Source organism: Lissotriton helveticus, chromosome 9 (genome assembly GCF_964261635.1).
Source record: "Lissotriton helveticus chromosome 9, aLisHel1.1, whole genome shotgun sequence".
Classification (NCBI taxonomy): domain Eukaryota; kingdom Metazoa; phylum Chordata; class Amphibia; order Caudata; family Salamandridae; genus Lissotriton; species Lissotriton helveticus.
The window spans coordinates 27673832-27697591 of NC_136070.1; the positions used below are offsets into that span (position 1 = coordinate 27673832).

A 23760-nucleotide genomic window follows, 5' to 3' on the forward strand; every position below is an offset into this window, starting at 1 on the left:
ATGGACACTAACCGGCACGTTGACTTTGTGGAACATCTCCACTCCTCTGCGGGCATCGATAAGAGCCACGTCTTGCGGCGTGGAGACAATCACAGCTCCTGTGACAAAAGATAATGACAGTGTCAGGCTTAATGCCTGTCACACATTGAATGTGGCACTCACACAAACTGGACCTATCCAGACATCTCTACAGACATGTAGCTCGGTTAGAAATACTGTTGACGCATTTATATTTGACTCTGTATTGGTAGAAAATTTGCCTGAAACAATAAATCTTCCAGACGGAAGTTTGTTCCTGCAGAGAACGTTTCACAGGCTGCCTTTGAACTCGTCTGTTGCTTTTCATGTAGAATCAGAGGTCCTAAAACACAAAGATAAACTTAGACATAAAGTCTACATTTAGAACTGAATTCTAAGTGTCCCATTCACAAAGGTAAACTTAGATTTCAGGTCTATGTTCACCTTTGTGAATCGGGCCCTTAGAGTTTAAGTCTAAACTTTGACTTTAGGTCTAAGTTTACCTTTGTGAATCGGGCCCTTAGGCTTCAGGTCTAAACTTAGACGTCAGGCCTAAACTTAGACGTCAAGTCTACGTCTACCTTTGTGAATCGGGCCCTTAGATTTTAAGTCTAAACTTTGACTTCAGGTCTACATTTACCTTTGTGAATTGGGCCCTTAGATTTCAGGTCTAAACTTTGACTTCAGGTCTACATTTACCTTTGTGAATTGGGCCCATAGATTTCAGGTCTAAACTTTGACTTCAGGTCTACATTTACCTTTGTGAATTGGGCCCTTAGATTTCAGGTCTAAACTTTGACTTCAGGTCTACATTTACCTTTGTGAATTGGGCCTTTGAATTCAGGTCTAAACTTAGACCTCAGGTCTACATTCACCTTTTTTTTGTGTCTGTAAGATTTGTGATTTGTCTGTCTGCTGACATAAATTTTGTTAATAAAAAATAAAAATAAAAAAGGTCTACATTCACCTTTGTGAATCGGGCCCTTAGACTTCAGGTATAAACTTAGACTTCAGGTATAAACTTAGACTTCAGGTATAAACTTAGACTTCCGGTATAAACTTAGACTTCAGGTATAAAGTTTGACGTCAGGTATAAAGTTTGACGTCAGGTCTCGTTCACCTTTGTGAATCGAGCCTAGAGTGTCAGGCTTCTACGGGGCAGCGGATATTCAAAGGCAGAGCCACAAAGATGAAGATACAAACAGACATGCAGCACTTGCTATTTGCAGGCGTTGCAGATAAACAAAAGGAGTTCCTGCTTCCAAAGGTTTCTGAAAGTTTCCACTTTTTTCGGACAAGGCTGCTGTAACTCTTGCTTTAGAATTGAGGTACCAAGGATATGAATGTTCACACTTCTTGCATCACATTTGCTTGTCTCTAAACACCACCGCTAAAGACTTTGGCAATGTCTCGTTTTCACCAAACAGTGGATTGTATTTTAAATACTTTGGCTATAAACAGGCACATTAAATAACATCTTTCATAAAAAGACAAGTTTTCATTTAAAAAGGTGGATCATTTAACTAGATTATTAATAAATCAGTTGAAAATAATGTAACTGAATAAACTAACAGCAGTGGTTTCCACAAGGTGTTTGCAGAAACACAAAATAGATACACAGGGATCCAAAAACCGGGATGTTGATAAATGCAGCGCTTTAGTTGGCCATTGTTGTTTTAAGTAGATCACCAAGTTTTGTTTTAGACTTTGATTCTTGGCACTGGTAGTTCTCGATTCGTAGTGAGATCATCATAATAAGCTTCAGAATGCAAAGGAAAAAAACAAATCTCCTCACAGCTGGCATGGGCAGGGCAGAGCTCTGCATCAGACCTGCACAGGGCACTTTCTCTGCTTCAAACAACCACTTCTCAGCCTCTCAAACTAAAAGGGGTCTTTGACAGGAAGATGAAAGAAGGCTGGGGCTTGGCCTGGGACAACTCCAGAGCCTCCACCTTGTTGGCATGTGCAGTTCTACCAGGTTAGATGTGAGCAGCTGAACTCACTTCTCTTCCAGTGCACTGTGAAGTTAAAACACCTACATGACCAAGAATGGACAGAAAACACAGGACCACTTTTCTGCCTGCGATAAAGTCCATTCAAAGTGCCAAACGTGGCAGCCAGGATCTCACTCACACATGTTTCAGTTAGTACATACATGTTCTGTAATGAAGTGGTACATGTTAGGAGTACTTTCATTGTGTCCCTGCAAGATGCATCTATTCCTGTTGTGTACAGTTCAGAGATGATACTGTTTGTATCTTTTAAACCAAAGATACATTATTGATTAATAAAAAGTTAGACATACATGTTTCGGCCGCACATGGCATGTCGTGCACCGAGTGTGTCCCCTTGCAGTAGGTGATAGTGACGGAGAGCACACAGTGGGCCCTAGTTTAGATTGTTGGTTTACAGCAGAGGACATTAGGTTTAAGACAGGCTTGTGATCAGAAAGGATTACCCAGAAGTAGGTGACTTGAGGGGAAAAGTGGAGACTTGGGGACAGGTCTTTACAAGTTGCTGGGGCTGGGAGGGGGTCAGCCGGCTGCCACCATACCTGACACCGGGATGTTCTGGGACACCGACAGCTGGACGTCTCCGGTGCCCGGGGGCATGTCAATCACCAAGTAGTCCAGTTCACCCCACTCCACCTGAGGAAATAAAGGGGCATCAGTCAAACAAAGAGTTGTGGGTCCAAAACAAGATGTCTTCCTACCAACTCCATAGAGGAGGGCCAAGGGGCCCAAGAAATAGCCAGCCTTTGGGGTGGGGCCATTCCTCGTGACAAAGGAAAGTGACAATTTAAACAACTCTATCCAGGCAGGTCACCCTCAAGATGCCTGCACAGGGCAAGACAGGGATGGCCAGCTGAGAGGCAGCCCTACTCCACCTGCGGAAGGAAAGAGCAGTCAAACAAAGGGTTAACTGTCCATGCAGGTCACCCTCCTAAGGCCTTCAGAGAGGATACACCGTGACACTGAGAAGGTAAGGAGCGACAGACAGACAAAGGGTTAACTGTCCATGCAGGTCACCCTCCCAAGGCCTTCAGAGAGGATACACCGTGACACTGAGAAGGTAAGGAGCGACAGACAGACAAAGGGTTAAGTGTCCATGCAGGTCACCCTCCCAAGGCCTTCAGAGGGGATACATCATGAGACCTGAGAAGGTAAGGAGCGACAGACAGACAAAGGGTTAACTGTCCATGCAGGTCACCCTCTCAAGGCCTTCAGAGGGGATACATCATGAGACCTGAGAAGGTAAGGAGCGACAGACAGACAAAGGGTTAACTGTCCATGCAGGTCACCCTCCCAAGGCCTTCAGAGGGGATAGATCATGAGACCTGAGAAGGTAAGGAGCGACAGACAGACAAAGGGTTAACTGTCCATGCAGGTCACCCTCCCAATGACTTCAGAGGGGATAGATCATGAGACCTGAGAAGGTAAGGAGCGACAGACAGACAAAGGGTTAACTGTCCATGCTGGTCACCCTCCCAATGACTTCAGAGGGGATAGATCATGAGACCTGAGAAGGTAAGGAGCGACAGACAGACAAAGGGTTAACTGTCCATGCAGGTCACCCTCCCAATGACTTCAGAAGGGATACACCATGAGACCTGAGAAGGTAAGGAGCGACAGACAGACAAAGGGTTAACTGTCCATGCAGGTCACCCTCCCAAGGCCTTCAGAGGGGATACACCATGAGACCTGAGAAGGTAAGGAGCGACAGACAAACGAAGGGTTAACTGTCCATGCAGGTCACCCTCCCAAGGCCTTCAGAGGGGATACATCATGAGACCTGAGAAGGTAAGGAGCGACAGACAGACAAAGGGTTAACTGTCCATGCAGGTCACCCTCCAAGGCCTTCAGAGGGGATACATCATGAGGCCTGAGAAGGTAAGGAGCGACAGACAGACAAAGGGTTAACTGTCCATGCAGGTCACCCTCCCAGTGCCTTCAGAGGGGATACATCATGAGGCCTGAGAAGGTAAGGAGCGACAGACAGACAAAGGGTTAACTGTCCATGCAGGTCACCCTCCCAAGGCCTTCAGAGGGGATACACCATGAGACCTGAGAAGGTAAGGAGCGACAGACAGACAAAGGGTTAACTGTCCATGCAGGTCACCCTCCCAAGGCCTTCAGAGGGGATACATCATGAGACCTGAGAAGGTAAAGAGCGACAGACAGACAAAGGGTTAACTGTCCATGCAGGTCACCCTCCCAAGGCCTTCAGAGGGGATACATCATGAGACCTGAGAAGGTAAGGAGCGACAGACAGACAAAGGGTTAACTGTCCATGCAGGTCACCCTCCCAAGGCCTTCAGAGGGGATAGACAATGAGACCTGAGAAGGTAAGGAGCGACAGACAGACAAAGGGTTAACTGTCCATGCAGGTCACCCTCCCAAGGCCTTCAGAGGGGATACATCATGAGACCTGAGAAGGTAAGGAGCGACAGACAGACAAAGGGTTAACTGTCCATGCAGGTCACCCTCCCAAGGCCTTCAGAGGGGATAGATCATGAGACCTGAGAAGGTAAGGAGCGACAGACAGACAAAGGGTTAACTGTCCATGCAGGTCACCCTCCCAAGGCCTTCAGAGGGGATACCCCGTGACACTGAGAAGGTAAGGAGCGACAGACAGACAAAGGGTTAACTGTCCATGCAGGTCACCCTCCCAAGGCCTTCAGAGGGGATACACCATGAGACCTGAGAAGGTAAGGAGCGACAGACAGACAAAGGGTTAACTGTCCATGCAGGTCACCCTCCCAAGGCCTTCAGAGGGGATACATCATGAGACCTGAGAAGGTAAGGAGCGACAGACAGACAAAGGGTTAACTGTCCATGCAGGTCACCCTCCCAATGACTTCAGAAGGGATACACCATGAGACCTGAGAAGGTAAGGAGCGACAGACAGACAAAGGGTTAACTGTGCATGCAGGTCACCCTCCCAAGGCCTTCAGAGGGGATACACCATGAGACCTGAGAAGGTAAGGAGCGACAGACAGACAAAGGGTTAACTGTTCATGCAGGTCACCCTCCCAAGGCCTTCAGAGGGGATACATCATGAGACCTGAGAAGGTAAGGAGCGACAGACAGACAAAGGGTTAACTGTCCATGCAGGTCACCCTCCCAAGGCCTTCAGAGGGGATACCCCGTGACACTGAGAAGGTAAGGAGCGACAGACAGACAAAGGGTTAACTGTCCATGCAGGTCACCCTCCCAAGGCCTTCAGAGGGGATACATCATGAGACCTGAGAAGGTAAGGAGCGACAGACAGACAAAGGGTTAACTGTCCATGCAGGTCACCCTCCCAAGGCCTTCAGAGGGGATACATCATGAGACCTGAGAAGGTAAGGAGCGACAGACAGACAAAGGGTTAACTGTCCATGCAGGTCACCCTCCCAAGGCCTTCAGAGGGGATACACCATGAGACCTGAGAAGGTAAGGAGCGACAGACAGACAAAGGGTTAACTGTCCATGCAGGTCACCCTCTCAAGGCCTTCAGAGGGGATACATCATGAGACCTGAGAAGGTAAGGAGCGACAGACAGACAAAGGGTTAACTGTCCATGCAGGTCACCCTCCTAGTGCCTTCAGAGGGGATACATCATGAGACCTGAGAAGGTAAGGAGCGACAGACAGACAAAGGGTTAACTGTCCATGCAGGTCACCCTCTCAAGGCCTTCAGAGGGGATACACCATGACACTGAGAAGGTAAGGAGCGACAGACAGACAAAGGGTTAACTGTCCATGCAGGTCACCCTCCCAAGGCCTTCAGAGGGGATACATCATGAGACCTGAGAAGGTAAGGAGCGACAGACAGACAAAGGGTTAACTGTCCATGCAGGTCACCCTCCCAAGGCCTTCAGAGGGGATACACCGTGACACTGAGAAGGTAAGGAGCGACAGACAGACAAAGGGTTAACTGTGCATGCAGGTCACCCTCCCAAGGCCTTCAGAGGGGATACACCATGAGACCTGAGAAGGTAAGGAGCGACAGACAGACAAAGGGTTAACTGTCCATGCAGGTCACCCTCCCAAGGCCTTCAGAGGGGATACATCATGAGACCTGAGAAGGTAAGGAGCGACAGACAGACAAAGGGTTAACTGTCCATGCAGGTCACCCTCCCAATGACTTCAGAAGGGATACACCATGAGACCTGAGAAGGTAAGGAGCGACAGACAGACAAAGGGTTAACTGTCCATGCAGGTCACCCTCCCAAGGCCTTCAGAGGGGATACACCATGAGACCTGAGAAGGTAAGGAGCGACAGACAGACAAAGGGTTAACTGTCCATGCAGGTCACCCTCCCAAGGCCTTCAGAGGGGATACATCATGAGACCTGAGAAGGTAAGGAGCGACAGACAGACAAAGGGTTAACTGTCCATGCAGGTCACCCTCCCAAGGCCTTCAGAGGGGATACATCATGAGACCTGAGAAGGTAAGGAGCGACAGACAGACAAAGGGTTAACTGTCCATGCAGGTCACCCTCCCAAGGCCTTCAGAGGGGATACATCATGAGACCTGAGAAGGTAAGGAGCGACAGACAGACAAAGGGTTAACTGTCCATGCAGGTCACCCTCCCAAGGCCTTCAGAGGGGATACATCATGAGACCTGAGAAGGTAAGGAGCGACAGACAGACAAAGGGTTAACTGTCCATGCAGGTCACCCTCCCAAGGCCTTCAGAGGGGATACATCATGAGACCTGAGAAGGTAAGGAGCGACAGACAGACAAAGGGTTAACTGTCCATGCAGGTCACCCTCCCAAGGCCTTCAGAGGGGATACATCATGAGACCTGAGAAGGTAAGGAGCGACAGACAGACAAAGGGTTAAGTGTCCATGCAGGTCACCCTCCCAAGGCCTTCAGAGGGGATACATCATGAGACCTGAGAAGGTAAGGAGCGACTGACAGACAAAGGGTTAACTGTCCATGCAGGTCACCCTCCCAAGGCCTTCAGAGGGGATACACCATGAGACCTGAGAAGGTAAGGAGCGACAGACAGACAAAGGGTTAACTGTCCATGCAGGTCACCCTCCCAAGGTCTTCAGAGGGGATAGATCATGAGACCTGAGAAGGTAAGGAGCGACAGACAGACAAAGGGTTAACTGTCCATGCAGGTCACCCTCCCAAGGCCTTCAGAGGGGATACACCATGAGACCTGAGAAGGTAAGGAGCGACAGACAGACAAAGGGTTAACTGTCCATGCAGGTCACCCTCCCAAGGCCTTCAGAGGGGATAGATCATGAGACCTGAGAAGGTAAGGAGCGACAGACAGACAAAGGGTTAACTGTCCATGCAGGTCACCCTCCCAAGGCCTTCAGAGGGGATACATCATGAGACCTGAGAAGGTAAGGAGCGACAGACAGACAAAGGGTTAACTGTCCATGCAGGTCACCCTCCCAAGGCCTTCAGAGGGGATAGACCATGAGACCTGAGAAGGTAAGGAGCGACAGACAGACAAAGGGTTAACTGTCCATGCAGGTCACCCTCCCAAGGCCTTCAGAGGGGATACATCATGAGACCTGAGAAGGTAAGGAGCGACAGACAGACAAAGGGTTAACTGTCCATGCCAGAGGGGATACACCATGAGACCTGAGAAGGTAAGGAGCGACAGACAGACAAAGGGTTAACTGTCCATGCAGGTCACCCTCCCAAGGCCTTCAGAGGGGATACACCGTGACACTGAGAAGGTAAGGAGCGACAGACAGACAAAGGGTTAACTGTCCATGCAGGTCACCCTCCCAAGGCCTTCAGAGGGGATACATCATGAGACCTGAGAAGGTAAGGAGCGACAGACAGACAAAGGGTTAACTGTCCATGCAGGTCACCCTCCCAAGGCCTTCAGAGGGGATACATCATGAGACCTGAGAAGGTAAGGAGCGACAGACAGACAAAGGGTTAACTGTCCATGCAGGTCACCCTCCCAAGGCCTTCAGAGGGGATACATCATGAGACCTGAGAAGGTAAGGAGCGACAGACAGACAAAGGGTTAACTGTCCATGCAGGTCACCCTCCCAAGGCCTTCAGAGGGGATACATCATGAGACCTGAGAAGGTAAGGAGCGACAGACAGACAAAGGGTTAACTGTCCATGCAGGTCACCCTCCCAAGGCCTTCAGAGAGGATACACCGTGACACTGAGAAGGTAAGGAGCGACAGACAGACAAAGGGTTAACTGTCCATGCAGGTCACCCTCCCAAGGCCTTCAGAGAGGATACACCGTGACACTGAGAAGGTAAGGAGCGACAGACAGACAAAGGGTTAACTGTCCATGCAGGTCACCCTCCCAAGGCCTTCAGAGGGGATACATCATGAGACCTGAGAAGGTAAGGAGCGACAGACAGACAAAGGGTTAACTGTCCATGCAGGTCACCCTCCCAAGGCCTTCAGAGGGGATACACCATGAGACCTGAGAAGGTAAGGAGCGACAGACAGACAAAGGGTTAAGTGTCCATGCAGGTCACCCTCCCAAGGCCTTCAGAGGGGATACATCATGAGGCCTGAGAAGGTAAGGAGCGACAGACAGACAAAGGGTTAAGTGTCCATGCAGGTCACCCTCCCAAGGCCTTCAGAGGGGATAGATCATGAGACCTGAGAAGGTAAGGAGCGACAGACAGACAAAGGGTTAACTGTCCATGCAGGTCACCCTCCCAAGGCCTTCAGAGGGGATACATCATGAGACCTGAGAAGGTAAGGAGCGACAGACAGACAAAGGGTTAACTGTCCATGCAGGTCACCCTCCCAAGGCCTTCAGAGGGGATACACCGTGACACTGAGAAGGTAAGGAGCGACAGACAGACAAAGGGTTAAGTGTCCATGCAGGTCACCCTCCCAAGGCCTTCAGAGGGGATACCCCGTGACACTGAGAAGGTAAGGAGCGACAGACAGACAAAGGGTTAACTGTCCATGCAGGTCACCCTCCCAAGGCCTTCAGAGGGGATACACCATGAGACCTGAGAAGGTAAGGAGCGACAGACAGACAAAGGGTTAACTGTCCATGCAGGTCACCCTCCCAAGGCCTTCAGAGGGGATACATCATGAGACCTGAGAAGGTAAGGGGCGACAGACAGACAAAGGGTTAACTGTCCATGCAGGTCACCCTCCCAATGACTTCAGAAGGGATACACCATGAGACCTGAGAAGGTAAGGAGCGACAGACAGACAAAGGGTTAAGTGTCCATGCAGGTCACCCTCCCAAGGCCTTCAGAGGGGATACACCATGAGGCCTGAGAAGGTAAGGAGCGACAGACAGACAAAGGGTTAAGTGTCCATGCAGGTCACCCTCCCAAGGCCTTCAGAGGGGATACACCATGAGGCCTGAGAAGGTAAGGAGCGACAGACAGACAAAGGGTTAACTGTCCATGCAGGTCACCCTCCCAAGGCCTTCAGAGGGGATACACCATGAGACCTGAGAAGGTAAGGAGCGACAGACAGACAAAGGGTTAACTGTCCATGCAGGTCCCCCTCCCAAGGCCTTCAGAAGGGATACATCATGAGGCCTGAGAAGGTAAGGAGCGACAGACAGACAAAGGGTTAACTGTCCATGCAGGTCACCCTCCCAAGGCCTTCAGAGGGGATACACCATGAGACCTGAGAAGGTAAGGAGCGACAGACAGACAAAGGGTTAACTGTCCATGCAGGTCACCCTCTCAAGGCCTTCAGAGGGGATACACCATGACACTGAGAAGGTAAGGAGCGACAGACAGACAAAGGGTTAACTGTCCATGCAGGTCACCCTCCCAAGGCCTTCAGAGGGGATACACCATGAGACCTGAGAAGGTAAGGAGCGACAGACAGACAAAGGGTTAAGTGTCCATGCAGGTCACCCTCCCAAGGCCTTCAGAGGGGATACATCATGAGGCCTGAGAAGGTAAGGAGCGACAGACAGACAAAGGGTTAAGTGTCCATGCAGGTCACCCTCCCAAGGCCTTCAGAGGGGATAGATCATGAGACCTGAGAAGGTAAGGAGCGACAGACAGACAAAGGGTTAACTGTCCATGCAGGTCACCCTCCCAAGGCCTTCAGAGGGGATACCCCGTGACACTGAGAAGGTAAGGAGCGACAGACAGACAAAGGGTTAACTGTCCATGCAGGTCACCCTCCCAAGGCCTTCAGAGGGGATACACCATGAGACCTGAGAAGGTAAGGAGCGACAGACAGACAAAGGGTTAACTGTCCATGCAGGTCACCCTCCCAAGGCCTTCAGAGGGGATACATCATGAGACCTGAGAAGGTAAGGAGCGACAGACAGACAAAGGGTTAACTGTCCATGCAGGTCACCCTCCCAAGGCCTTCAGAGGGGATACACCATGACACTGAGAAGGTAAGGAGCGACAGACAGACAAAGGGTTAACTGTCCATGCAGGTCACCCTCCCAATGACTTCAGAAGGGATACACCATGAGACCTGAGAAGGTAAGGAGCGACAGACAGACAAAGGGTTAAGTGTCCATGCAGGTCACCCTCCCAAGGCCTTCAGAGGGGATACACCATGAGGCCTGAGAAGGTAAGGAGCGACAGACAGACAAAGGGTTAACTGTCCATGCAGGTCACCCTCCCAAGGCCTTCAGAGGGGATACACCATGAGACCTGAGAAGGTAAGGAGCGACAGACAGACAAAGGGTTAACTGTCCATGCAGGTCACCCTCCCAAGGCCTTCAGAGGGGATACACCATGAGACCTGAGAAGGTAAGGAGCGACAGACAGACAAAGGGTTAACTGTCCATGCAGGTCCCCCTCCCAAGGCCTTCAGAAGGGATACATCATGAGGCCTGAGAAGGTAAGGAGCGACAGACAGACAAAGGGTTAACTGTCCATGCAGGTCACCCTCCCAAGGCCTTCAGAGGGGATACCCCGTGACACTGAGAAGGTAAGGAGCGACAGACAGACAAAGGGTTAACTGTCCATGCAGGTCACCCTCCCAAGGCCTTCAGAGGGGATACACCATGAGACCTGAGAAGGTAAGGAGCGACAGACAGACAAAGGGTTGCATGTCTGAGTCGGTCATTCACTGGGAGGGCAGAACGACGCACACCTATCTGTTTTTTTTCCAGATCTTTTTATTAACAATAAAGAGACGTACAAAACACAGCTGTGCACTGGGAAGTTCCTGGACCTAATTTTCATAGCCGCGTGAAACCACTCTGACTCCCTCCGTCCATCATCCCTCAACAAAACCCGCAGCATGGCCCAATGGATTGTCTTTGACGACTGATCGCCAAAGGTGAAGGGGGCTGGGCTCTCACATATGTTACCTCTATATCCATTCCACTGTCCTCAAATTTTCACCCATTTGTGGGGGCAACCTCTGCCTTCATACACCACTCTCTCTGCCAACATACACAGGTACATATTGCGTTTCCAGCCCTCCAATTGCAGCACCTGCTCCGCACCCCGCAATTTAGCCACATTCCTTTTAGCCACAGCCAACCCAGGGTCATCCATATACATTCCATACGGAGCAACTCGGTTTCCTCCCAGACATTTAAGAGACACCACTTCGCTGAGGTGGTGAGGTGTGCCCCACACACATCATTCAGACGGGCAATCCCCCCCATCGAGTGCTGGGCTGCCCCAAATCATATGATAAAAGGTACCAGTATGGCCACAGCCTCTTCGGCAAGTATCAGTCCGTTCCTACCCATTTTAACCAGTGCAGTCTGAGCGTAATAGAAGCGTGGAGGATCTTCAGTTGGACTAAGCGAAAACCTGATCTTATAGCCACTGCTCTAGGGGTGCCAAGGCCCCCACCCATCCATCGTCTTCCAGGCTCCACAAATCTTGGACCCAGAGCTCTTTCAATTGTATCAGGGCATCCAGAATATTGTTGAGTAACTTCTGGTATGTCAAAGACGTGGCTTTTCGCGACTTGTATTCATCTAATAATCTGTCCTCCAGGGGCGAAGACTGGGGGAGCACCGTTCCCTTTGGCAGTGCTGCCCTCAGGGTGTGGTACAAAAGGGGGTGGTGATGGACAGAGCATCTGAACCAATCAAACACTCACACCCAGTCAAAAGATCTGGGTTTGATCCATCACCGTTCTTTAGCCCACTCTGCCACCCCAGTTCAGACATGGCTATATGGCAAAGTGAGCAAGGGACTCACGTCTGAGCATACCCTGCCACTGGATTCAAGCAAGCCGGGCTGAAGACGGCTGGAATGCCAGAAAGCGGTCCTCGGAAGCTTGTTTACGGTCCAGGGAAGGCATGGCTTGGCAGTTCGGGCTGGACTGTTCCCATGAGGCACAGGGTCAGACTGATTTGCATATAGCCATGTCTGAACTGGGGTGGCAGAGTGGGCTAAAGAACGGTGATGGATTAAACCCAGATCTTTTGACTGGGTGTGAGTGTTTGATTGGTTCAGATGCTCCGTCCATCACCACCCCCTTTTGTACCGCCCTCAGGGTGTGGGGCACCTGTATGGAGCGATACATTTCGTTAGGTGCCAATTGATAGTCATGCTGTAGCTCTGTTAGGGAGATACCCTCTCCTTGGTTCCACAAGTTGCCCACTCAGGAGAGACCAATATGGTCCCATTTATCAAAGCCGGGTAACCATCTCCATGTACCCAATGCCGCTGTGTCCCACTGGGTGGTAGGCTGTGTGATCCTCTCCTTCCAGCCCAAGGTCCGTGTTGCTGTATGCCAGAGGTCAACCACGGTCGCAGTTTGGCCATGAAGCTTAAGGTGCTTTGAGGTATCGTAGAGTGCCCCAAGATGTCCCCCCTCTGCATCACCAGCCTATCCATCCAGAAGGCCGGTTCCTCTGTGGAGCGAAAGACCCAGCCATTAACAGAAGTCAGCTGCGCTGCTCAACAATATTTATGAATGTCGGGTAGGGCCACTCCCCCATCATATCATTCCCTCTTCAATTTGTCTTGTGCTATCCGCACAGAGGCTCCATCCTAGAGCAACGCCCTGATCCCGCCCTCAATTTTCTTGAAATATGATTTATGGACAGGGTATGGTGAGTTCTGCATGAAAAGCCAATCTAAGGGGCAACCCTATTCCACCTGAGCAAGGAACAAGCGACCGAACAGATGCAAGGCTGTGCATGCAAACAGTTGACCCTCCCAGTGGGTCTCAGCGTGGGGGCAAGATTTAAGTACGAAAGAACTTCAGACTGAGAAGTGACCAAGGCAGTCCAGAGAGCAAGAAGCAGGAAGCTACCACACCCCATACAATTTGTAATACATCTTGGCAACCATGTGAGCTATGAATGGGACATTGATCTTGTGTGTGTTTCTAGAATGTAGGAGGAACAATAGCGTATCTCCTGCAGCCTGTACCTGCTGTAGAGCCCCGTGACACAAGCATCAAAGATTCACAAAAATTTATGGAAGACAACTTGTCCAGCGTCCTAGTTTACACCATTCGCCGTCGGCTGATGCTGCAGACACTAGATTATGTGCAGATGGTCAGATGACACCCTTTAAACCCCACATCAAACGTCTGGCAGTGGTCCTCTCCCACAGCGACAGCTTTTCTGTCCACAAACCAATGCTTTGAGCCAGGCTGGCATCAGCATCTGTAAACAGAGACAGAAGCACAGACCTGGGCCGCAGCTGGCACCTGCTTCTCTACAAGTCCCAATGACCAAACATATCTGTGCCCACGACGGAGTGCATCTGCAAATTACAGACCGCGTTTGAGAAACTCAAACCTCTCCAGTGAGAAGTCAACTGAGTGAAATGTGGCGTGGGCAAGCCAGGAGTGCACATTTCCATCAGACATCCTCTGGTCCCCGCTGTTGGAAAGCCCTTGGTTATCATAACAGACCGTCTTTGGATACAGTGTCTATTTGGAAAGTCTAAAAAACTCTTGTCTCAAGCTGCTAATGTTCATCTGTTTCACATTTGTTTCTTTTCTTTGTTATCTGGTCATTTGTCTTTTATAGTGTATTTTGCTTTCTTACAAGTCAAGTCATTTTACTTTTATTCGACACATGTATCATAAAAAGTACAAACATATAATACACACAATTATAAATAAAAACAGTTCATTATTTACAAAAATACATATAAAAATTATGTGGAAGAATTGACTTGATGAACATTTTTTAAAATCTTAGTCCTGATAATCCATGCACAAGATAAAAACTTAGCAACTCCACAAATAATAACCATGGAAGTGGTGTTGGAAATAAGAATGCGTAAGGCTGATTTGTAATCTCTAACACCAAGATTCTTTAGTGCTGGTTTTAACCATTTCTTCCTAGGTAGAATGTATGCCTTACAGGCAAAGAAAAAGTGGCCCAATGATTCTTCGGGATTTGCACACCCTGGACATTTTATATCCTCTTCCCTCTTATTGTTCCATCTAGATGTAAAAGTTTTGAGGGGCAATATTCCAAGTCTAAATTTAAGATATAAGGTCCTTTCCCGAGGAATTTGAATAAAATCCAGGAACAACTCCAGTTTTAAGGTGCATTTATGGGTCAAAAATGTCTCGGTCAAATGGCCCCAATTTGGGTTTTGTAGTGCCCTGGCCTCTATCCAATCCCAATATAATTTTTTCACCACTTGTTTTGGTGGAGGTGATTGGGATACCCAAGCGTCTCTTAAACCCACATTTGCTACAAGGTGTTTTAGAGCATTTAGCCACTTAATTTTGCCTGAAGTATTTAATTTTAGCATTTCATCTAAAACCAAGGCATAGTTAGCTAACTCTGGGGTCCTCCTCAAACGGACCCAATATAAAAGAGGACGGAGCTGGAGGATATCCCGAATAGATTTTCTACCTAGGTCTAAAAATAGCGGTTTAAGTGGTGTGGAGGAAGGAAGTGATACCAGGTCCCTCATAAACGTATTCTCTGATCGGACGTGGTCGTTGGTATTCTCATTGCCCCACAGTTCCGAGCCATATACAGCAGAGGCAATAGCCTTACCCTCATAAACAGATAGGGCAGGGGAAACTGGCCTACTCACAGAGAGACGTTGGTTTTTTAAAATAGTGCCGGAAACCCTCTTAAGATTTAAAAGCATTTTATATATATGGGGTTCCCATTTCAAGTGATTATTAATCCTAACACCAAGGTAATCAAACTCTTCGACCACCTCCAAGGGAGATCCATTCAAGGTCAAATGGATATTCCTATATTTCCTCTTGGTGGTCATGACCATTAGTTTAGTTTTAGTTGTGTTTATTGTGAGACCCCGTTCCTGACAAAAAACACTAAACTGATCAAGAAGGGTTTGAAGGCCTGTGGGGGTTTTAGATAAAAGCAGGGTGTCATCGGCAAAGAGGAGCGATGGCATTTTCTCCCCAGCCACAACTGGGGCGTCGGCTGGTATCTCTTGCAGATGTTTCACCACCCCATTTATAAAGAGGGAGAATAAAGTGGGGGCCATCACGCACCCCTGCCGCACCCCTCTATTAACGGGTATACTCTTAGTGAGTTGCCCCTGTGTCCCCCAGCGTATCTTCGCATAAGTACCCTCATGGAGTTTGATGATAAGATTTAGCAAATAGAGTGGGAAACCCATATCCAATAGGACATTCCAGAGTTTAACACGGGGTATTACATCAAAAGCAGTTTTAAGATCAATAAAAGCCAGATAAAGGCTCCCTCTGGTAATTGACACAGTTTTCCAAAAAACTGCACAAAATCTAAAAACTTGGTCAATGGCCCCTACATTACTTCTGAATCCTGCCTGAAAATGGGACAAAATATTTCCTTCCATGAGCCAACCCTCAATCCTATTTACAATTACCCTACCAACTACTTTTTGGATGACATCAATTAAACTAATTGGTCTGTAGTTGGCAGGGTCCTCTCTCTCACCCTTTTTAAAAACAGTGACAACTTCTGCACCCTTCCATGAGTCCGGTACTTGCTGGCCCAACTGGATGAGGTTCAAAACATTTACAATAAAATCAGCCCAAACCAGTGGGTTAGACAACAGTAAATCACCCGGAATTCCGTCCGGGCCAGGTGCCTTGCCCAATTTTATTTTAAGAATGGCCTCCTGTACCTCACGGGACGTGAAGGATACCTCTGTAAAGCCATCATTCCGATGGGCCGAGAGATCAGTGCCAATTATAGTAGATGCTAGATCCACTTCCAAGGAGTCTACGCCATATAATTTCGAGAAGTGGGAATGCCACTGGGTCTCAGTAATATGGTTGGAAATAGGCTCAGCGCCTCGTCTGTCAATGAAGTTAATCAGTTTCCAAAATGCAGTAGCATTTTTCCCATGCGCCGCTTCCTTTAAAGCCTGCCAGTGATCCTCTTCCCAATCCTTTTTGGCTTTCGCAATACTAATGCGATACTCATTTCTAGCTAGTCTAGCAGCTAAGGCATCCTTATTTTTGATAGCTAATGAAATTGCTTTCCTTTTCCCTCTACAGGAGGCAGTATACCAAGGGTTCCCCTTTTTTTGTATACATTTAGTCAGATCACCACCCTTGTTTTTTTTAGAAAAAAACTTACTGATCTCCCATATCAGGTCTTTATACTTGGTTGCCAGCTCCGGCCCCTGAAGCTGAAGAGCAGTTTGGTTCGCTGGTGCCAGGGCAGATGAAGCAGCTGAAACTAGAGCCCTAATAATCTCAAGTGTCCCTTCATTACACTGAACCACATTCCACTTAATCCTGCGATTACAGTTAGAGGGGACTAGTTCTTTAGTAATCAGCTCATTTTGAACCTCTTCACCAGTATTGTTTCCCCAAAACATACCCATGCAGAGGGGATTATGATCACTATCAGCCCTCTGGCTGACCTCCATATCAATTAGATTGGCCCATGACCATACATCCAAAAGGATGTAGTCAATCCGTGATGGGCAGCCTATTCGATTAAAGGTCATAGCGCCCATACGATCAGATGTGGTACGGCCGTTTAAGGCCCATAGGTCGTAAGCGGACACCAGGGCATTCAGCTGAATGGCTCGAGCCGACCACTTCTTAATTGGGGCCAAAGATAGGGATGGAATTAACTGGTTTCCTTGTTTCATAAAAGAGCCCAAAAATTCATCCTCATCGAGAGGCTCAAATGTACAATTAAGGTCACCTCCCACTAATACTGATGATTTAGAAGGGAGTGCTGAGAGTCTACTATCCAGCAACTCCAGTATTGGAGATGATTGGCCCCCTGGGAGCCCCCTAGCATAGATACAAAAAAGTTCAAAAACATTCCTGGCGGACTGCCTTTTAACAGTTAGATGGAGAATATCATTACAGGGGACATAATTAACTGTAACCTCACAATTCAAGTCTAGCCTAATCCAAATAAGTAGACCACCTGATGGGCGCCCTCTCCCAAGCTGTGTTGCAGGGACAAAAAATGTAGAATAACCCTGCTTATATTCTGGCTCTACACACCAGGTTTCCTGGAACATGCAGATATGGAAATCTTCTAAGAAAGTGTTCCATTCCGGATCGGGCAAGTTTTTCTTTAAGCCCGCTATGTTCCAGGACAAGATTTTAACAATGGAAGGGGACAGCCTAGGTATATCCAGGGCGGCATGAGTAGCCACATCCTCTGTCAAGGGGTCTGGAATAGCGCTGTCCTGATTGGGGACTTCCTCCCTAGCAGTAACAATAAAACCTCCATCTACAGGAGTAGGTACCCCATTGCCCATGGCAACTTCAATACTGTGGGGTGATGGTCAGTCCACTTCTTCCAGCCCACTAAATCGATTATAACAGGGGAATAGAGGGTAGTTGAGCTGTGGGCCCCAAACATCTCCATAGGACTGTGTAGCTCCCTTCCTCTTACAGTGTTCTTTAAAACACTGATTTTGTTTAAGTAGTAAATGCAGATTTTCTCTATTAAACACTAGTATTCTGTAAAAGGCACTATTTACCACCGCCAGAACTGATGAAAGTGTTGGCAATGAGGTAATACAGGGAATTAAGGTTCCATATGGCACAGGGGTGATTGACTGTGGAAGGGTTATCCACATGCCATGGGTATACAGATGAAGCCAAGGGTATATAGATGATGATACGGTCACACAGATGATGCCACAGGTATACATAGGATGCCAATGTTATACAGAAGATGCCACGGGTATACATAGGATGCCACGGGTATATAGAGGATGCTACGGCTGTATATATGATGCCAAGGTCATACAGATGATGCCAAGAGTGCACACATGGTGCCACAGGTACATGATGCTATGGGTATGGTGAAATGTCCCTGCACTGTAAAGGTGCTTGCAGCACCACCTTGATTCAGTTTTGTGCACTCTGAATTGCCTGCATTTTCCCCACAAATGGCCTCACATCTTGAGCCATTACTGGGTGCTTTTGTGTTTTTGATGCTCCTCAGCCGACCCCAAGGTTTTGCTGATTAAGCAGCAGAACCCAGGTGCGTTCCCAGCATTAGTCGGGGGAAAGGAAGAGAAGAGGCCCTTTTACCTCTACCCAAAACGAGAAGTCTGTTAACACATTTGGTCCCCCATAACTGCCCAAAACAGTGCCCTCTGATAACATGTTCGACTGTGTGGGCATCAGTGCCCTCTGATAACGTGTTCGACTGTGTGGGCAGCAGGGGGGCTTTGCCTACGGAGCAGGGTCTGTGCCTGGCTGGAGCCTCTAGTAAGGGTCAAGGGATCAAGTGTCAGTGTTCACCATTAGTGAGGAGCCCCCGCTCGGACCCTAACCCTTCCAAGCCCTTGTTTTGATCCTGTTTGGGTCCAGGTACTTAGTACCCATCTGGGCAGTCCAACCCAGGCCTGCCTTGTTCTACCCCACCATGCGGAAGAAAAGTCCACGAAGGGGGAGCGCGTCCTGGTTGGCGGCCCTTCTAAAAGTCAAAGATGATGATTTACACTCACTAGGCGTAGACTTCCTGATAGCGCCCCAAACCTTCTTTATTTTATTGAGGTTTTTGTAAAGTGTTATTAGCAACCCTTGGGTGGCTTCAGAGCACTTTGAAGGTGGGGGAAGAAAAGAGGAGGTGGCTGGGAACTTTTTAACAATTGTTACGACAAGTGGTGTGCAGCCTGTCTGACTTCCAAAATGTTGCGTTCCTGGAGAGAGCCCCTTCAAATATGACCCCTACAAGATGACAAAGCCTTGGCAACAGGAGTCCAGAGTGCCTGGATGAGCCATTACTTCAAACTATCCTTGTACTCGCCACAAGACTCTACAGGCCGGTTATGAATAGAGGTTCTAGGTACAACACCATGTTGGTGGTCTACCAGAGGGTGGGACTAGACCTGAAGGACGTCCCTGCCCAATGTCAAGGAGCTCATCCGGATCATCTGAGCTGCTGCGATGGAGGCAGCTACGCGCCAGCATCCAATGCTGGGCTGGCATTAATCCGCAAAATATGGGGCTGACCCTTGCAAGCCCAGCACCGGCTGACGGGTTATGTGGCTGCTGGACAGAAGGATGTGAAGACACTGAGTGAAGCTGAGAAACCACTGACAGAAGCAGCCCTGTCTGAAATCTCCACACCCTGCACCACCTTCAATATCATTGTGATCCTGTGTCTTCAGTGCACTAATGAGGCACTGTTCCTTGAAAAGAGCCTCAGATGTTCAGTGGTACTTGTACCATTCGGGTCAGAAGTAGGAGAGCTACAGAGCCCACGAATATGTGGTTGTGGGCGCACAGACAGGCTATGGTGAGGATGGTCAGAAATTCAGATTTAAAATCTTCACTTTCAGAAAAGAAATATGTTGCCTACTGGCCATGAAGGCAAAAATGTCTCTTCTTTCTTGTGCTCTTTTTCTTGTGCTCCTCCTAAAACTTCAAATATTCTGCACATTGGCACCATTTTCATCTTGCGCTCTCTACTTTGGATGCTACTGTACACTAGTAGCCAGTATTACTGCTGGTGGCACAAAATCAGGGACATTACTGAGATTCTTCACTGGTCGTTAGTCTACAATTTGTCGATGATCTATAGCCGATGATGGATCCAGCACACTGTCGACAAGGGGTCTGTCAAGAAGTGAACAGCGTTAGTCTAGAATATGTCTATAATTTATTGCTAATGATGAAACCAGTAGACCATTGACAAGGGGTGTCTCAAGAAGTGAACAGTGTTAGTCTAGAATTTGTCAATGATCAATTGCCAATGATGGATCCAGCAGACTGTCGACAAGAGATGTGCCAAGAAGTGAACATCGTTAGTATAGAATTTGTCGATCTATCGCCAATGATGGATCCAGCGGACCGTTGATCAGGAGTCTGTCAAAAAGTGAACAGCGTTAGTCTGGAACTTGTTAATGATCTATTGGCAGCAATGGATCCAGCAGACCGTCGTCAATGTTTCTCTCAAGAAATTAACAGCGCTAGTCTAGAATTTGTCGATGATCTATCGCAAATGATGAATCCAGCGGAGCGTCGATCAGGAGTCTGTCAAAAAGTGAACAGTGTTAGTCTGAAACTTGTCAATGATCTATTGACAGCAATGGATCCAGCAGACCGTCGACAACACGTCTCTCAAGAAATGAACAGCGCTGTTCTAGATTTTGTTGATGATCAATCGCCAATGCTGGATCTAGCAGACCGTCGTCAAGGAATATGTCAAGAAGTGAACCGCGCTAGTCTAGAATTTGTCGATAATCGATTACCAATGATGGATCCAGCAGACTATCGAAAAGGGATCTGTCAAGAAGTGAACAGCATTGGTCTATAACGTGTCGATCTATTGCCAGCAGATAGTCCACAAGGGGTGTACCAAAAAGTGAACAGCAGGTGTCGAGGGGGGCTATTGTGTCATCAAGGAGGGATGATGGGGTTGATGGAGGGGTCACAAGTACAGGTTTCGTCAATGAGGATGTAGGCCCCAGGGGTGGATATCTTCATTTTTCTTTAGCTGAGAGAATGTTTTTCTGAAGGGAGTACATATATTCCTCAGTGGAGACCCAGGACAAGTGTTAAACGTTCACTTTGTTATCATCCTTAGCAGAATGGTCCATAAGAAGCGGAGGGTGGAGCGCTCCTACTGGACTGCTTTCCAGAGGGCAGGGACTCTCTTAGGGCAAAACAGCATCTCTTCCTGAGCAGCAGAATGTGGGGAGGATTGGCCGATAGGCTACTCCTTAGTAATGTGATCAGCATGTGGATGCAAGGGGTCATCTGCAAAAGTTTTATGTTAAAACACAGGTCTGGGGCGGTGATAAACAGGATTTTTTCAGCTTTGAAGGAGCGCAAACAATTCATGTAAAATGTGACCCAGGCCTAGCTCGCCAGGACCAGGCCGTGGGAAGACGAGAGAGCTGCAGCTACTAGTAGGAAGGTCCAGGAGATAATCCAACAGTGTTTGTTACTTGTGTTCAGAAGATGCTGACAATCTGCTGCAGTGTAATATCTTAAAATGACATTTAATCCTATGGTAACGGGGGAGGAGCCAAGCTCGTGACCGCAATGGCCGCTCTGTAGCTCGGCTCCGTCAGCCTTCCTGCCCAACACGCAAATCCTGGCAAATATCCTGCCCCGAGACGACACACTCGGGAAGAAACGGAAACGTGAAGCAACGCTCGTACTCACCGTCTGAGTTGCGGGCTCCTACGTGCTGTGGATCCGAAGCTGTGCTCCTGCTTGGTCCGGGGCCTTCGCGGTGTGGAGACCGGAGCCTTGCCTGCGTGGATCGGCCGGGGTGGCGGTGTCGGTGGCGGCCCCCGGCGGGAGAGAGAGACGACTGGGAGAGGCCGTTGTGTGATTGTTCCGGTGGATACTGACCGGGCCCGGTCCAGCGGCTGGGAGGCCCCGTGGTAGGGCGCGGCGCGCCGTGGTTGGGGGTAGACCGTGCAGGAGGACGCCCTCGCTGCTGCCTCGTCCGGCCATCTTGAAGCCCTGCGCCCGGAGTCGGCTTGTGATGCCCGCGGGTGGTGGCGCAGGCTGACCCCCCGAATTTGGTGGCGCATCTTTCTGCACCAAGATCGCCATTCTTGGGGCCTGAGTGAACTCCAGGGGTGTCCTCGCTTAAGAGCCCGCTCGGAGAGTTACGGAGGGTGGTGAAGCGGCTGAACCCGCAAAATGGCGGCCGACGCCCTAGGACACGGATTTCCTCAGGGCGGCGGACTTGTGTGGCTGGAGTATGCAGGGGCCTGGTCATGTGAGCGTGAGCCCACGATTGGTGATGTCCTTGATGCCCTGCAGTCTCTGCATGCGGCCTTGGCCCCCGGTGCCCCTGTGAAAGGTGTACGGTCCGCCGCCATCTTTGATGGACCGTTCTTCATGGACGCGGCTCGACTTCGTGGTGGCGCTGCTTCGTCCCCCTCGATCGCTGCGAGGAGTGCTACCGCTGTGCATCGACAAGACTGCAAGCCTGCAGCCCCGAATCTCCTTGCAGTTGTGAGTGTGGAGTGCGAGGGCGCGGGCTTTATGTTGGGGCCTTATCCTGCTCGAGTGTTCGAGGAGCGTCGTGGACTGCTGCTCCGGTCTACTTTGGTGAGGTCGTGCTGTTGTACTGCGGGGGAACCTCTGCTTTCTTATACGGCGAGACTGAACTCCTGTTTTTTGCTGCTCTTGGTGTCATTGTTGAGAGTTCCGGACTGCAGAGAAAGATTCTTGTTTTGTTGCTGGTTGCGGGGGGCCCCTGGTCTACACCCTTGCCTTGTTTTGTTCCGATTGAGTGGCCTCTCCATCTTGCAATGTTTACTTCCCACTGCTATATCATGTGTGGTAGTGATGACTAGGAAAGGCCAGGGGTGATCCAAACTGAACCCTGAATACTACCGGTGAACGGATTGTGATGAGGCAGACCCCCAATCATGCTAATATGAACGATCCCTTTGAGAGTTTATGATACCTGGAATTGTGTCGATCTCGTTTAGACGCTGCATAATTGTGTGGGTGGGCGGGGGGCTGGGGCCGAGCGACTCGATTGATGGTCTCCTTCCCCCCTCTCTTGATTTCTTTTCCCCCTTTTTTTGCCTCCTTCTTCCTCTCTCTCTTCTTGTCCTCTCTATATTTCGGGTTCTGATTTAGGGCGACAGGCATGCTGCTGGGGGGGGTAGGCCGTAGCCTTCTGCAGGGGTGCAGGGTGGGGTGGGTGGGCTGGGTCTTCTTCTTTGTTTTTTTCCTTAGTTCTATGGCTCTTTTGTATCCCTTTATCGGGGCGCCGCGTCTGTGCTTGTCTCCCATGGTACGATTGAGGGTGGGAACTGGAGCTGTATTATTCTCCTTCTTACGGTTTTGCCACATTGCTCTTACGACTCACATGCCCACCTTGCTGGCGATATCCTTACTTTCTTTGCGTGCTTATCGCTGTGGGGCGCTTGCACCGGCGCGGCGTTCTCTCCTCCTTGCTTTTATTACTTCTCCTCTTTCCTCCCTCCCTTCCCCTCTTTTTCCTTCTTAGGTTAGTATAGCGGATGATTATATTCACTGTTGCTCTTCCGGTTCCTCCGTTCTGTCTAAAACATGTAACTGGGTGCTAGGTAGACAAGAGACGAGCCACGGTGGGTACTGCTCTGATATATGGCGTCCATATCCTGATTGATGTACACTATTGCTGATGCTTCTCCATATTGATGCCCTTATGTTTTGCTGTTTGCTTCGTGGCCCGCTATGGGAACTTGGATGTCCATAAACTGCAATTGATCCTGCTATACTCCTTATTATAAAATTAACCTTCTTTGATCCTGCTCAATGGCCGTATTCAACCTTTCCAGACTGAACTGATTGCTTCTATATTGTTGGCTAATTCCAGGGCACATCCTTCCGGAGTCATTGGCCTTTCATACTCTGACTGGTTGTAGGCCCGTATTTGTATATTCCTTACTGCATAATAAAGGTTTTTTTAAAAAAAATCCTGTGGTAACAGCTTACACAGAGGATTCC

General features: G+C 49.1%; 1 protein-coding gene across 1 annotated transcript in view; it reads right to left on the bottom strand.

The window, feature by feature from the left end:
• The window catches only part of NUBPL (NUBP iron-sulfur cluster assembly factor, mitochondrial), a 91583-nt gene that overhangs the window by 19278 nt on the left and 48545 nt on the right, over positions 1-23760 (bottom strand). Inside the window, exons 7-8 of the mRNA XM_078659391.1 lie at positions 2573-2666; positions 13-98 (exon numbers count right to left, since the gene is read on the bottom strand). Of these exons, the coding sequence (XP_078515517.1) occupies positions 13-98; positions 2573-2666 (180 nt within the window). The remainder of the gene's footprint in view (positions 1-12; positions 99-2572; positions 2667-23760) is intronic.